Source organism: Pinus tabuliformis, chromosome Q, assembly GCF_031772625.1.
Source record: "Pinus tabuliformis cultivar Carrire ecotype Pingquan chromosome Q, CPIR1, whole genome shotgun sequence".
NCBI classification, from domain to species: domain Eukaryota; kingdom Viridiplantae; phylum Streptophyta; class Pinopsida; order Pinales; family Pinaceae; genus Pinus; species Pinus tabuliformis.
In genome coordinates this window covers 965140324-965156363 of record NC_142296.1, presented here as the reverse complement: position 1 = coordinate 965156363, position 16040 = coordinate 965140324, and the positions used below count along the sequence as shown (strand labels likewise).

Here is a 16040-nt window from a genome sequence, read left to right as displayed (position 1 = left end):
GAGTTCTGCCTCCCGGTCTCACACCCTGACTCCCGACTTCTGAAACTCGAATTCCCTCTGCAAATTTCAGACCCCCTCTTGGCTTCTATGCTGCCTCTGTGTGGCTTTTCGTAAACCCTTCTAGCTCAGCGCTGCCACTGTTGGATCTCCTTCTTCCTTCTTTGTTGAGTATCCTCTGACTGGGAAAGATTTCCCTTCGGATACTATCCTTGCCCCTCACTGCAAAAGCTCACTTCGAATTTCTCTTCCGTCAGCTGCTTTTCTTCAGAAATTCGATCTTTTGAACTCTCTACGTGTCTTCCAAATGACCCTCAAGCCTCCTTAAATAATCATCTCGTTGACATTAAACGACCCAAATTAGAAGCTAATCAATAGCTGAGATCATTTCTGCTTAATTCTTGTCTTCTTCTAGAAGTTACACCCACAGTTAGATTAATACACATTAATTATTTTATTCAAGTTGCAGTTATCATTATCGGGATATTATCGGCATGGATAAAAAATCGGAAACAATCAAAAAAAAATCGGAAAAAAAATCGTAAAATACAAAAATATTCATTTTTTTCAAATTTTTTTAATATCTAAAGCATCTACAACATAAAATAAATACATTGACACATAAATATGATAAAAGAACTAATATATAAGATATGTAATATCATTTCTAGTGCTACATCACACATAACAGTGAATCATGTCCTGAATAGTAAGTCCTGACTCCTAAGTCCCAACTCAGCCACAAAATATCAACAAAAAATATAATAATGTATCTCATATCATGAGTCATAATGTCATATACAATGAAATGAACCAAATAACTAAAGTCTAATACTGTTGATTCAGTGATCTCCTCTGCCCCTCTTGCGAGAAATGCAATAGCTTTCCCTTTCCCTCTAGATGTAGATGCTGGTGGAGTTGGTAGTGGACTCTGTTGTGCTCTAGAAGCTGAAGAACTAGGAGCTATAGGAGGTAGACCACGTCCTCTTCTGGTGGCAGGGGTAGCCCGGGTAGGTGGTGTCACCTCCTCCTCCTGTTGCTCCGCCTGCTCCTCCTCCTCCTCCCCCTCCACTACCTCATGTTCTAACCAATCATCGGCAAACTCCATAAGAAGCCTCTCGGCCTCAACCCTCCATGCAGCAGTGGTGTCAATCCCATCCAATGAGATAGCCTCCATATCAGGTATCCTCTCAAGTTGCCTCACCCACAATCGAAGATTGTAGTAGACGTAGACCACGTCATTAAGTCACTAGGATTCCAACCTGTACAAAGATCATGAAATAATAATTATAAAAAAAAAATATTGTTTAATGAATTCAAAAAACTATTTGGAAATTTACAATATTTTAAGTTTTAAGTTTAACCTGTTGCGCTTCTTGTTGTGTATTTTTTCAAATACACTCCAGTTGCACTCGCATCCTGAGGAGCTACATGTTTGGCTGAGGATTCGAATGGAAAGCTTTTGCAGAAGGGGTACCCTGGCACCATACATTCTCCACCATTCATCTACAACAAAATTACAAATAAAATTTTAAATAAACATAAGAAAAAAATGAAATTTGTAAGTTGAAGAAAAGTATGAAGTTACGAACTTGAAGAGACAATGAAATTTGAAACAAACTAAAAAATATCTGGCATTTTAGTCATCCTATCAGTCACAGCCATGTCAAAGCCAAATGTGCCATCTGCCATCCTGTATGTCTCAATTTCTTTGGAGATTTTTGTACGTTCTGCTGGAGATCGCACCATCCTCTGAACACAGGTTAAGAATCCATCCATGATCTCAGCATCAAATACGAACCCACATGGATAAGAAAATGTGAGGTTCAGGTAGATCCCTACAGCATGAATGGGACGATGTAGTGTGTTGTTCCATCGTTCATCAATCACTTCCCATAGGAGGAGTTGTCTCTGAAACCCCTCATCTCCTTATCATCATAGTAGGCCCGAATGGATTCTTTGGCCCTGTCTATGGCCTCATACACATAGCCCATTGCGGGCTTCTCACCATCAACTAATCGAAGAACCTTTACCAAAGGTTCAGTAACGGTGCACACCTCTTGCACTCCCGCCCAAAAGTCTTCCTGGTGTGAAACTAATCTGCATATGGTCTCTCCCTCTGGTTTGCGGCTCATTGTCAAAACATGCCACTCCTCTAAAAAAAACATTTTTTCACATCCCACATAAAATTCAAGAGGGATTGAAGAGATATGAAACTGGTGGCAAACCGTGTAATGGCAGGGCACACCAACTCTTTGTTGTTGGTGAATTTTCTCATCAAGCTAAGCACAGATGTATGATTATATATAGATTTTGTAATGTTTTTTGATGACTCAACAATATCTTTGACAAAAGAAATTTTCCCTATGTCCTCCAACATCAAATCAATACAATGTGCAGCACAAGGTGTCCAAAATAAAGTAGGATGCCTCTTCATAAGCATCCTGCCAGCAGCAACATAATTTGCAGCATTGTTCATTATGACTTGGACAACATGTTCTGCACCCACCTCCAAAATAAACACATCCAGCAAATCACATAAAGTTTTTGCACCTTTAATATATGAAGATGCATCAATAGATTTCATAAACATTGTCCCCTTGGGACAACTAACCAAGAAGTTTATAAGGGTTCTCCCCTTTTGGTCGGTCCAACCATCTGACATCACAGTGCATCCTGTTTGTGCCCATCATGCCCTAAACTCCTCCAATCTTTTGGTGCAGTCAACCTTTTCATTTTGAAGAATCCAGCCTCTAAAGTCATCATAAGAAGGGATTTTGTACCCTGGGCCAACAATTGCAATAGCATCAACAGCAAGCTGTAAAAATGGATTATTCCTTGCAATGCTGAAAGGAATATCACTCCAAAGGAAAAATTTGGCCAACAACTTGTCAGCTTGTTCTTTCTCAGTTTTTTTAAGCATTGAAGTGATAGATGGTTGTGAACCAAGCGTGGTTCTAGAAACAAAAAATGATGAGGCGGCTACCGGGTTGGTTGTAGATATTGATGCTAAAGTAGAACCAGTGCCACTTCCTTATTCACCTGAGCCTAACACCATCTTTGCTAGTTGCTTCCTCATTTTTGCTTTGGCCTCTCTATTGTGCTCTAAATTTTCCAATGATCTCATGGCTCTTCGAATGATTTCCAGATTTGTATTTGAGCAAGGCCCTACATTAAATCCAGGGATTTGTGCAAGGAGATATTTCAATCTATAAACCCCCCCTAACATATGCTGCCCACACAACTTGCAAGACGAGTTTATTCTATCAAATCCTCCATCAGGTTCACCAAATTCCCACAGAGAGTCCAATTCCTTAGCATGTCTGTAACTTGGTTGAACTCTTGACTCTTGAGTTTTAAATTTGTAAGATGAAATTTGAACTTTGAAGTTGAATGGTGAACCTATGGAAAAATAAGGATTGCAAGTTACAAAAATTAAAAAAAATTACATACATGAGTAACATGACAAAACACATTGAATTTTTTACAATTTAACAAACAAAAACACCATCAAATCAACTCAAAAATATTTGATAAACCAATGGGTTATCCAAACCCAACCAAAAACAAAAAAAAAAACAAAACAAAACACATAAATTTGGTGCCCATACCAGTTTGCCGGAGAAAATTGATCCTCTCCTCCTCAGCTCTCAATCCACCGGGGGTTTTGAGTCATTTTCTCCTCCAATCAGCGCCCAATCGACCAAGGTTTTTCTCCTAGGTCACTCCCAATCCACCGCTGCCACTGTCTGATGAAATGAATAAAAAAAATCGTTTTTTGGTGTTTATAACCCGTTGTCCGCTAGCCCGATGATAAAAACACATTGAATTGCGATAAAAATGAAATTATAGTGATTTTTTTAAATTATCGCGATTTTTTAGGAAAAAAATCGCCAAAAAAAATACGCGTAAAAATCTGCTGATTTTATCATTGTTTTGAAATCACAATAAAACGATAAAATGGCGATTTTATCGCGATTTTTGCATCACTAATTTTATTTTCCTAAGTTTAGACTTAGGGTCCCATAAAAATTAATTAATTATTTTAATAAAACTGTCTCCGAGTGGAATTTCCCAAAATGCTTTCCGGGTTCTTTGGAATACATGTTCCCAAGCCTCCCTGCGAAGTTTGAGACTTGGAGCACATTTGATGCTACCAAAAATCAACACCCTTCTAAGTGTAGGGTAGCTAATTTGATAGTGTCAGCCTCTACCATCAAGTTCAACTGGAAGTAAGTGTCAAGTTTTTGAACCCATGCTCTTGATGTGCACCTAGGGGAACCATCAAAATTCAAGAGAGTCAATTCCCAACTGTATGCTGCAACTCCATGTTTTGTGTGAATGACCTGTTAAAGCCCTTATTTATGTTGTTTCCATTGTGATGCCAAAACTCATTAAAAGAAATTGCGGCTTAGAAATCACCCCCAATCAACTAATGCTCCCAAAAGTAAGCATCTAATGGTAAATCATCCTGATTTTCCTGACCCACTGTACTTGTAGCCAAGAATCTGGGCATAGTCGACCAAGGTAGCACAATGTAGATGTGTGGATGATTTTGTGGGTTAGTCACGAGTATACTCTAGGATGTACCTACCCTATCTACAGCGTTTGACTCTCAATTACTACCCCTGTTATCCTATGGCTGACCATTGTGGGGAATTTGTTGCCTCAACGTACCCACTATATACTTTTGGCCACGCACTATCTCCATTTGGCCTTTTGCCAAATCATTTGGGGCTTTTAGAAGGCTTTGAAATGCTATCTCATCCTTGTTCTGACTCCCGATGTGTCTGATACCTGTATCTTCTTGTGTGACCAAATCCCCTTCTCTGTGCCTGGGGGACTATGGTTCCAGATCAGTTTGTACTCCCCTTTCCCTACTCCTATATCTTTGTTGCCTAAATGTCACATTCTGTCTATCTTCAGGGGTCATATGCACTACTCAAGAAGCCCAACCTGCTGACCATGCCCCCATAGTTGGCCAGGAACATGCTTTGATACCACTGTAATATTCTTTAAAAATATTACTAGTGATAACAAGAATTATGAAATTCTTCAACAAAATAAATATGTTAACAACTAGTAGGAGAAAATACTAAATGCTACAACCATAAGTAAAAAATTCATTCCATTAATGAAATAATGAAATGTCAACTAGGGGCAAATCTAAGTTGCACAAAACGCCGAAACGTTTCGAAGTTTCCAAAATGGGTACGTTTCGAAACGTCACATCCCAAAAATGAAAACGTCAGCCGAAACATCATATATGTATATATATAAATAAATATGTGAATAACACATTATCTTGCAAGAAAAAAGGGAATAAGACCCATAGATGGAAATTTAAAAGGAAAAACAAGTCTATATTACCTCTAATAGATGATTACATGATGGTCGAGTTTCGGCCAAGTTTCGGAGTTTTGGGTACGGGTACGGCTCGAAATGCCGGGTTCTTTGAAGTTTCGTGCAACATAGGTTCGGGCTGTCAAGAGGTTGACTGACTGTTGGAACTGCGCAATGGACAGTCTAGCCTGGCCTATTGAAATTGCGCAATTTCAGTCAGCAGTGACATGCATCCAGCAAACTGCATTGCACAGTTTCTGGGGCCAGCAGGACACTGCCTCCAAGAATTGCACAATGCAAGCCTGGAGGTCAGTGTTGGGCCAGACTTGTGCAATTTCTGGAGGGAAGGCAGAGCCTTCACTTCTGGAAATGCGCAGTGCTAACCGGGCAAGGCATGGTCCAGGCCAAGGCAGCCTAGACCGGCCAACAGGTGACTGAAAACATGAGAAATCTAAATGCATGATGAGATGAGTGCAAACAAGAGTGAATGATTATGCATGCAAACAGTAAGTGTAGGATTCAGAAAATGGGACACATGCATGTGTGTGAAGCGGGCCGCCACGACAGCGACCGTCGATGCAAAAACAGTGTCATGCATGCGACAGTAGTGAGATGCGAACAAAAACTAAAACAGTGCTTCTACAAGCTAACATACATCAAAACGACAGCAAGCACTCGCTGAAATCAAGCAGACAACACTCACACAAACCGAAACACAAAAAGCGACAAAAACGCAACGCAAGACATGCAAAGCAGGCTTACCCCGAAACAGTTGAGTTGAATGTGTCGATGAATCCTAGATGCAATGTGGGATGTCAGAGTTGCAAGATCGATGTGAGGAATGAGCTTTGCGGCATCTAGTTCGTAAGTTTTGATTAAATCCAGGTTATGACGTGCATACCACAAATCTACGAAAAGAGACACTTGGCGGGAGGTTTCTAAAATGAGCATTGCATGTAACCTCCAACTGCCAAACATAGATCCCTAAATCAAGGAATGCCTTGGCAAAAGCAGTCCATGCATGCAAATCAGTTTTGCTCAATCTCAGAGGAAACCGGTCAACTTGAAGGCACATGCATCGATCTGCGAGCCTGGGATAAAAATTTGCACAGTTCCTGGGCTGATCAGAGATGGTTGTCCCAGAGGGATTGCGCAATTTCTGGGAGGAACAGGTGACTATCTCCCAAGATTGCGCAATTTCTGGGCTGAGCAGCTGTCCTGGGTCAGATTGCGCAATTTTCTCAAGGAAGCCTGTCTGACTGCATTGCGCAATTTCTGAGCCCAGCAGGCTGCCTGGCTGATTTGCGCAATTTTTGCTAGCTGTTGGGCTGGCTGTCCCAAAGGGATTGCACAATTTTTGGGAGCAGCAGGTGACTGCTGCCCAGAATTGCGCAATTTCTGGGCTAAGCAGCTGTCTTGGGATGAATTGCGCAATTCCCAAAGGGAGTTGCTCAACCAGCAACTAACACTAAGTCTGAAAAGCAGCGTGTGAAGAAGGTGGAACAAACTTGCATGCAAAGGCTGACAAGACTCTATGAAACAGCTGAAGCCTATGTGCTTGACGATGCAAGACATGTTGTTGAGGATGGTTGGTAGGGAGGCTCCAAAACGAAGCTAAAGCAAAATTTGGGAGGGTGCTTGTAGCCGCTACAACAGGATGTAAAACCAAACCATAGTTAACCAATCTCACTACCAAGCCAAAATCTGCATCTATATGTCAGATAATACCTTATCTAAAGGAACATCTTCACTAGCGACAAGGTCTTCTACATGTAAACTGGAACTTCTACATACAATAACAAGGCAATTCATGATTCTTGGGCTCTAACAAATCCCAATGATGAAGGAACTCTTTATGACCTCATAAAACAGATGCATTTAAAGTTTGGTGTTGCCTGCTGGAATCTTGCAGAAACATTTTGTACAATTTCTGCAAATATATGCAATTACTCTAAAATGTGGATATAGTTACTTAAAACAGAAGGCAACTTTCCTCGGCAGTGAAAATGCATTTTTTGCTAAACTTTGGTTATGACTAACAAATCCCAATGATGAAGGAACTCTTTATGACCTGATAAAACAGATGCATTTAAAGTTTGGTGTTGCCCGCTGGAATCTTGCAGAAACTTTTTGTACAATTTTTGCAAATATGTGCAATTACTCTAAAATGTGGATATAGTTACTTAAAACAGAAGGCAACTTTCCTTGGCAGTGAAAATGCATTTTTTGCTCAAATTTGGTTATGACTTCAATCACGAAGAATTAAAATTATTTGCAAACATTTTATCCTTCCATTATTTGTGTTTTCTTTAGTTTTCCAACACTGAAATATCCGTAAATTCATAGGAAGTCAAAAACAACGAAGTTGCTTAGTATAGTGACTAAAGCTTCTCAAAATACAGCTTTTTCAACCTATCTGTCAATTTCTTAGCCCAAGTAAGGTAAACCATGGAATCCATCCATAAATTGTACAGCAAACTCAATGCCGACTTTAGTAAATTCAGAACTGTACTTCAATTCTAGCATCAGATTGGTGTTTAAAAATCATTTCCAACTGTATACTTTACTAACATAAGGCAAGTAGGGAGTCCTTGCCTGAAATCTCAACTTGGCATGTTTAAAAATAGATTGCAAAGATTATATAACAGCACCATCACATTGCATGTTAATGCAACCATGTTATTCTGCAAAAACAATACAATAAAAGCAACTGTCTTCGCAAAAACCAATTTTTGAAGCTTGATCATCTTAGTTAATCAGCACATTTTATCCATCAAATTCAACAACTTATTTTCAGGTCAAATTTGCATTAAAAAATAGCAATATTTTGTGCACACTTGAAGCAGTTGGACACAAAGTTAAATAGCTTGAAGAATTACAATTTATCAAATTTTCACATCAAGGACAAGATTAATAGTTTCTACAATTCAGATGTAAGACTAGAAAATACATTTTGTGTATAAAGATTATAGGTACACTTACCAGATCAAGTCCAGCATCCTCAGCCATTTGAATGGATTTGCTTGTGCTTACTATACCAACCTATTTGGAGAAGCATGTCACCAGTGTCAAGAATGAGAGAAAATTTTCGATGATGCAACAAACCCCACAATGGCTACAAAAATCTTTATGTCCCTAGTGGCAAATATTATGGTGGAAAATATGGACATGCTTCTGTATACAAGAAGAAAAATACCATCTTTTTTTCCTCGTCTATGAGCCTCACGGATGATGACCTGTTGGCATTCAAATCTCAAGGTCAGATTTCGGCCCATGATACATTATTCTAAACAAAAAAGATAGGCTATACTTGGTTTCTATAATGATGCGAGGAAATTTCACAATGATGGGAATTGTATGGATAATCGATGCATTCTTTTAGGAGCAGGGGCATGCATGGATAGATGATTCTTAAGCAATCAAGTGGGAGCAAGCCAAATAATGTCGTGAGACTCGAGAGAGCAATACACCATACATCCGTGTTGCACTACTAACCATCAACATGGAAATTGAGAAAATAATGGACCACGTAAAAGTTAAAACGCACAATTTGCATTATATGTGATCCTTATAGATGGTGGATGCAAGTATTTAGAAGACGTTAAGCTAACTGTAGATACAAGTTTTTAGGACTTGATTATGCAGTGTGCTAACTTGTAGAATGAGGTACATGTATTACTATGCTCTTTTCCTGAGCCAAGTCTCATGCAGTAGTTATCTTACCAGACCCTGCCAGTGAGTACCACCTCACAATACAAATATGAGCATTAATCATCTTGGGAGACTTATTTCACTTCCAACAATTATTCCCTTTATAACATGGTACATGCCTATTCATATTTGGCTGAACACAACAGTGAATTCTGGAATTTGCATGAAAGATCTAATTCCTAGTAAACTTTTTGGACTACAAGAAAATGCAACTTCTAAAACTAACAAGTTTGCCACAATTAAACCAAAAGCAATAAGCATCTCCCTATTTGCAACAAGGTGATCCACAATGCACATAGTCTCACGCTAACAAAAGATTACTCAACAAGTTAACTCATCCTTGATCATGTAATGAATATAAAATATATAAGTAAACATTACATTGTAATGAATAATAACAATAAACAGAGGAACATAACCTAGCCAAGTGACACAATCTTTCACCTTCGTGACTGGTCAATGCACATTGCATATAAGTATACCATCACAAGGCATTGTATCAACCATATAATTATTCATCCTATATGGACTTCAACTATCTTTCATTACTATGCTGGATATTTTTGAAATTTGCATACATAAACTATTATTCATTGCGTAATGTAATGAACAATAGTTCATATACTATCACAAAGCATTATATCAATCATCTCATTCAATCATTTATAAAATATATAGTATTTATCCTATTTATGCTCTTTTCCTGAACCAAGTCTCATGCAGTAGTCTTATCTTACCGGACCTTGCCAGTGAGTACCACCTGTTAAGAAACCAGCTCACAAAAAGATAGAAAAGATAGATCAACGACTTCAGAATCAGCCTCTTCGAGGGGGCAACCTCCTTTACATTACACAAATGAACAATTCTTGGATGATACAAATGACAAAACCTCATTTCTCTATATAGGAGTCTAAGGGGTCACAATATAATCAAAGTCGACATAACAATAATAATATAAGGACACAACAATAACAATAGTGGGCTTCTATGGGGCACAATAATAAAAATATGGAGACAATAGGGGCACAACAATATTAATAAGGGCTACAATGACAATAGTATTGGGAGAATCACTAGTATTATAGGGACCTAACATGCCCCTCTCCTTCAAGAAGTGTTGTCCTCAACGCTTGAGTAGTTCTGGAATCCAAATGAAAACTTTATTATATTCACCATTGGAAATTTGCATACAAAGGACGGTTTAGAACCTAAAACTCTTCTCTAAAATATCAAAGGTTCTTCTTTGTAAAACTAATAACTAACCCAACAATTCGTGGCCCTCTGCTACAGCAATTTCAGCCCTCAAAAATTAGAGCTTGGCCCTTCCTTGTCATAGCAAACGTAGTTTGATTGGAGCAATGAATTGAACCTCTGAAGAGTAGCAAACTTAGCTTCCTCTGACAGTGAAATCACACCTCTAAAATCAAAGATGACTCGGCGCTCCCGTAACAACTAACTCGGCCTTCTTGTCGCAATTTCTTGGACTGGATAATAATTCGTTTTGCACAAGAGATTCGGCCTTCTCAAGCTTGAGTTACACCATGAAGTCAGCCTCTAAACAGAAATATTCCCCTCAATGAATCTCAGCCTACCAAAAGAAGTAACTTGGCCCTCGTGAACAACTTGGCCCTCTAAATGGAATTTGGCCTCCACATGGAAATAAATTCATCCTCCACAAATGATAAACTCAGCCTCCACAAAGATGAACTTAGCCTCCAGTTATTGAATTTGGCATCCACAAACAAAGCTCAGCTCCCACAATAGAATTCGGCCACCTTTGCTAGAAATTTTGATCTGGAGAAGGAGGATTTGTTGAGGGTTCAGTCTTGTCCTTGTAACCCTCGATTTCTTTTCTGAAGATGATCATGCAATAATCAAAGTTGAGAAAATTAACCCTTCAACCAAGGGTTTCTCCTTCAGAAATTTGCTCCAAACACCTACAATTTTCACAAATGGAAGATCTAAAGTAATCGTCCCAAAGAGCCAACTAAGGCATCACTGTAGGTCCACTGAAATCAGCTGAAATGTTCCGCTTGAAACCCTTGCAGTATGACTCACTTGAGCCAAATCGATCTTCAGAGAAATGAGGAATAGAATAGGATGGCTGAGAAGTAACCTCCTCAACCCTTTTAAAGGTTCCTTGGGATCTTCCTCCAATCTTCTAGAAGCACCTTTATTATTATTTTAATGGATAAAGTCACTAAGTGAGTTTTTCTTATTTTCTCTCAGTGACTTTTGCCCATTTTATTTATTAATATCATAAAGTAGAGTTAGGCCAAATTTCTTTGTCCCCTTAACAATTTCCCTTTTGTAGCCTAAAGGAGACAAGTTAGGCTAGTAGGAAAACAACTCCATGCTCAAGTGATTGGGGAAATCACAGGTGTGTTATGTTATTGCAAAGGTCATATACCTAGAGCATACTCCCCCTTTAGTCATAAGCACGGATCTAGTGTTTTGATATTTCTGTGGTGGGTGTATTTGTTAAAATTGATCGGAAAATCCACAATAGACATCTTTATCGTGTCAATGTTTCAAATCGCAAACCAAATCCATAATCGAGACAAAGAACGAATGAGAGAAGAAAACAGACAATAAAGAGGCAATATGCATAGAACCCTAGAGAACTACCCATAGCTGACAATGTGGTTTTCTAGGTTTCTCTGCATATTGAATATTTATAGTCAAGTTACCCTCTTCTCTCATTTGCTCTTTGTCCCGATGGTGGATCTGGCTTGTGATCTAAAACATTGACAATATAAAGATGACTATTATGAATTTTTCGAGCAAATCTGATAAGCATGGATTTATGTATGTATGTCGCTTTTTGGTTTAGGTGATGAGTTCCCTAGTACTTTAGGTTTTATTTGGCATGTAGTTGGCATATATATTATAGATATCATTAAATACACCCTCATGTAGAGTGTTCCCCCTTGCTACATATTTATATGCATTTACATTGATGGAGGGGTATACCATGTGAGTACCTAGCCTTCTTAAGGGCTTTCACACTTGCTTTTTGGTTTATCTAGGGATGACCCACCATCTTAAGTGGAGCACTCACCCTCTCAGCACACATGTTAAAGCACATAGTTTATTTTATAAATATCCTGCTTGAGTTGATGGTTTAGTCCCTTCTCCATGAGGTTGTTTGCTTCAATGCACGTTGATCTATGATGATGTTGAAGTTTTTGACGACTCCATCAAATTTCCTTGAAATTGCAACAACTGGAATTTATTCTCCTAACTGATTAGTAGTTTATTTGTTATACAACAAATAACGAATAAATCACACTGCAATTCTTCACAAATAAAATATGTTGCGGAAGTAAAATCAGGAACTGAGAAATAGATGCACACACATAAAAATCGACACAATATTTTTGGACTAATAGTCCCCGGAAAAACCCTAAAGGGAAAACCGATGCAGTAGATGAGCATTCATTTTTATTATTATGTGGTAAATATGGAGAGTACAATAATCTGGATGCCCAACTTGCAATCCTCAGGCAAATGTCTAGCCAAAATATCTGGGAGATCATTTTCTCCCTCTGCAAATCAACTTGGCTTCCACTGGCCTGCACGCACCCCTCTCTAGTTGCTCATAATATTGGTCTGGTGCAAATTGTACAGCCCTAAATCTGCCTCCAACTAGGTTGTCTAGCCTCCCTTTAGAAAATTTTTGCTTTATCTTCTGGACTCAAATATGACCTTCGGCAACTGAAACGAACCCTTCCTAGCAACTCACTCTAATGGACTGGCTAACACACATTGCCTAGACGGCCCTTTCTACATAAGATTTCGGCCTCCCGTTTCTTGCTTCTCCAGCATTGGAAAACTGCTGAGAAATTCTTTGGAATTCTCCTCCTTCTACTTCCTCACTCTGATGCTCTCTCTTTGGCTCGAATTCTTCCCTTGTTGAATCACTGCACACTGGGAAATTCGCACTGCCTTGCTCTCCCTCTTATGCCTTTCTCCATCCCATTAACTTGCTCTTAGAATCTCTCATTGAAGCATCAATAGCTAAGATCTAATCATGATCGATGGCTAAGATCGTCTTAGACTTGATCCAAGTCACTTTCTGAAAGTCTCTAGAGCATAAGTCGATCTCCTCAATTAATTCCCATTAATTAATCAATTTTCCCAAGTTAGACTTAAGCATTTTTTAATTATTGGTTAATTAACTTAATTGAGTGGTCTCGAAACCTTTTCTAGGTTTTGGAGATCTCATCTTCCTTAGCCTTTTAGCCACAAATCAAGACTAGAACACCTGTTCGATGCTACCAAAAATCTAACATCCTCATTCTATGGGATGTAATCATTGGCACTATTCTAAAGAGAAGGTTATTCCTTGGAGGCTACACTTGGACTATTTTTATTAATATTTTGATGGGATGTCCACCTTTGGGAACCACACATGCCACACTTGAGAAGTTTTACTTGGTCTTTGCATATTTGATCTTGCCTCTTAGCCACAAATCAAGACTAGAACCCCTATCCAATGCTACCAAAAATCTAACATCCTCATTCTATGGGATGTAATCATTGGCACTATTCTAAAGAGATGGTTATTCCTTGGAGACTACACTATTTTTATTAATATTTTGATGGGATGTCCACCTTTGGGAACCACACATGCCACACTTGAGAAGTTTTACTTGGTCTTTGCATATTTGATCTTGCATCTTTGATGGTACAACCACCTTGGGAGTTCACCCACCACTTTGAGGAGGTCATTGGCTAATTTTGAGGATCTAGTTGGTGGATCAATTTTCTTTTATGAGATATAGGAGGTCATTAAAGATGAAGACTTGATCTTGTGCCCACTTTGATGGAGACATCCTACCTTCATGGAGCAATCTTTGTGAGAATTTCCTTATGTGGCATAACCACTCTTTATTTATGTATTGTTGACCTCATCCATCTTAGTTCATTAGTGGATATTGGTTATTTATGCTTTCCTATGTTAGGTCTAGGTTTTTAGCCAAATATATTGTTATTTTATTGGAGTTGTTGAGACTAAAACTCTATATAAGAGGCCCCTCCCTTAGTTGTTTGTTATTGTTATTGTTGATTGCATACTCTTGATGTAAGCACAGAGGATTTGGAGATTTCTTGGAGACTTTCTTATGTATGTGTCGTATGGATTTCTAGAGTTCCAAGCTCAGATTCAGTGTTGATCTATTTTCATGGAAGACTTCGTTACTTGGTCCATGGATTAGCACACCTAATACGTTGAAGGAAATTGGTGTGTTCTTATCCTCTTCTTTCCTTGTTTATTTTAATAATGGTATAATTATTTGTATCTTATATCTTAGAAATGGTTTTAAATTTTTATTTCTAAATCTAGAGTACAACGTTTAACTAGTTTAAGGTGCATCTCTTTGAGAGCCCTTCCTTGTGAATTGTCTGCATTTATTTCCAACATTATTAGGGAAGCTTATAGCATGAAATGTACAGCTTTTCCTGCTCTAATAGCATAAGAAAATAGCCCTCTTAGATTGTTTTCATGATTCCATTGGCCCTAGGTTTTATTTGGCACTAATCTCTCCCTTCAACCACCACTTAAAACCAAAAAAAAAACTGTTATAAGAAATCTACAAATCAATTTCTGAATATCATAAATCAGATTTCATTTAAGTCTAATTAGGTTACATATATCTAGATATTTCATGTTAGACTTGAGTTACTTGATCACAAATATGGAATTTTACTTTAATCAATTCTTAAATCATATTTGTCATTAACCTAAATTGTTCTTCGTAGGAGCATAGCTCAAGCGGTATGGCACGTGTTTGTGTTCCCAGCCGTGTCAGGTCCAAATCTCCGGAAACACGATATAATTTGGAATATTGTGTTCTACTTGGTGAAATATAGGCAACTGTATTATGAGGTTACCAATTCCACTGGGTGGCCCAGCTAACCGTTGTGTTCAAAAAAAAACCTAAATTGTTATTCGTCTTATTTATTAGTCACTTGCCTTATCTGTCATGTTATGCAAATCTGGAAATTATTCTACATTATAAATCAGACTTGCAAGTTGCCAATTTGCTATTAATTTCATATCTCGAAATAAGCTTACAAGTGGTTTTCACCACTTATTCAAATCTGGAAATTGCCTTCATTTACAGCATAAAAGCTAGATTTGATTTATAGATTCAAAGTGCATGTGAATTATTATCTTTCATTGGATCTAATTGGTTTATGTTTCAATTCAACTGTAATATTCCTAACCCGGAATATTCCTCAAACCCCAGCAAAAACCCCAACCAAATATGTGCAAATGATATAATAACCCAGAAGTGATAAAATAACAGTGGAACAGCATATAATAATGTAAACCGGAAATACAAGCAAATACACAAAAGAATGCAGCGAGAAATGCTAAGCCATTTTATTATACTGAGCAATAAAATGAGTACAAGAGGTGATCAGACAGATGGCACCTTGACTTCCACAAGGCAAGTAAAGAAATACTCTCACAATGACAAGAATGGCCTCTCTGCGTGGATGTTGTTGTTGTGCTACTGCTGCTGCTAGAAAACAAATGATGATTTGGGGTTGCTCCCCTCCTCGGAAAAAGCTGAAACTCTAGATTCGAGCTCTACTCAAGAAACCCAGAAAAACCCAGAAAGCTTTCCTGGAATGGCCGACCCCCGAAAAACACCCTCTTGGGGTTCTGCACAGTTCCTCAATGCCCTGCGCTGCCATTGAAGAAAACCCTCTAAACTCTGCCTGAAACCCTGCCAAAAATCCTCCAATGAGACAAGAGTTGGGCCCCTGCTCAATCACATAGTATAAATCCACCTGCAAAACCCCAATCCAACACTACAACCAAAAAGAACTACGTCCCTTTCCAAGTGTTGCACAGTCCTCCAAAATGCTGATGAACTGTTGCTGAAAAGCTGATAAAACTACTGCTGAAATACCGATGGAAATACCTTGCCCGAGCAGGCACTCGAAGTCCCCCGGGGCTAAGGTTGAGATCTCTG

General features: G+C 38.5%; 1 protein-coding gene across 2 annotated transcripts in view; it reads right to left on the bottom strand.

Moving 5' to 3' along the window:
• The window catches only part of LOC149222693 (translation initiation factor IF3-4, chloroplastic-like), a 251663-nt gene that overhangs the window by 164715 nt on the left and 70908 nt on the right, over nucleotides 1-16040 (bottom strand). For both annotated transcript variants that reach the window (XM_089385586.1, XM_089385585.1), the window contains exons 2-3: nucleotides 8537-8576; nucleotides 8323-8382 (exon numbers count right to left, since the gene is read on the bottom strand). In XM_089385586.1, the coding sequence (XP_089241712.1) occupies nucleotides 8323-8382; nucleotides 8537-8576 (100 nt within the window). The remainder of the gene's footprint in view (nucleotides 1-8322; nucleotides 8383-8536; nucleotides 8577-16040) is intronic.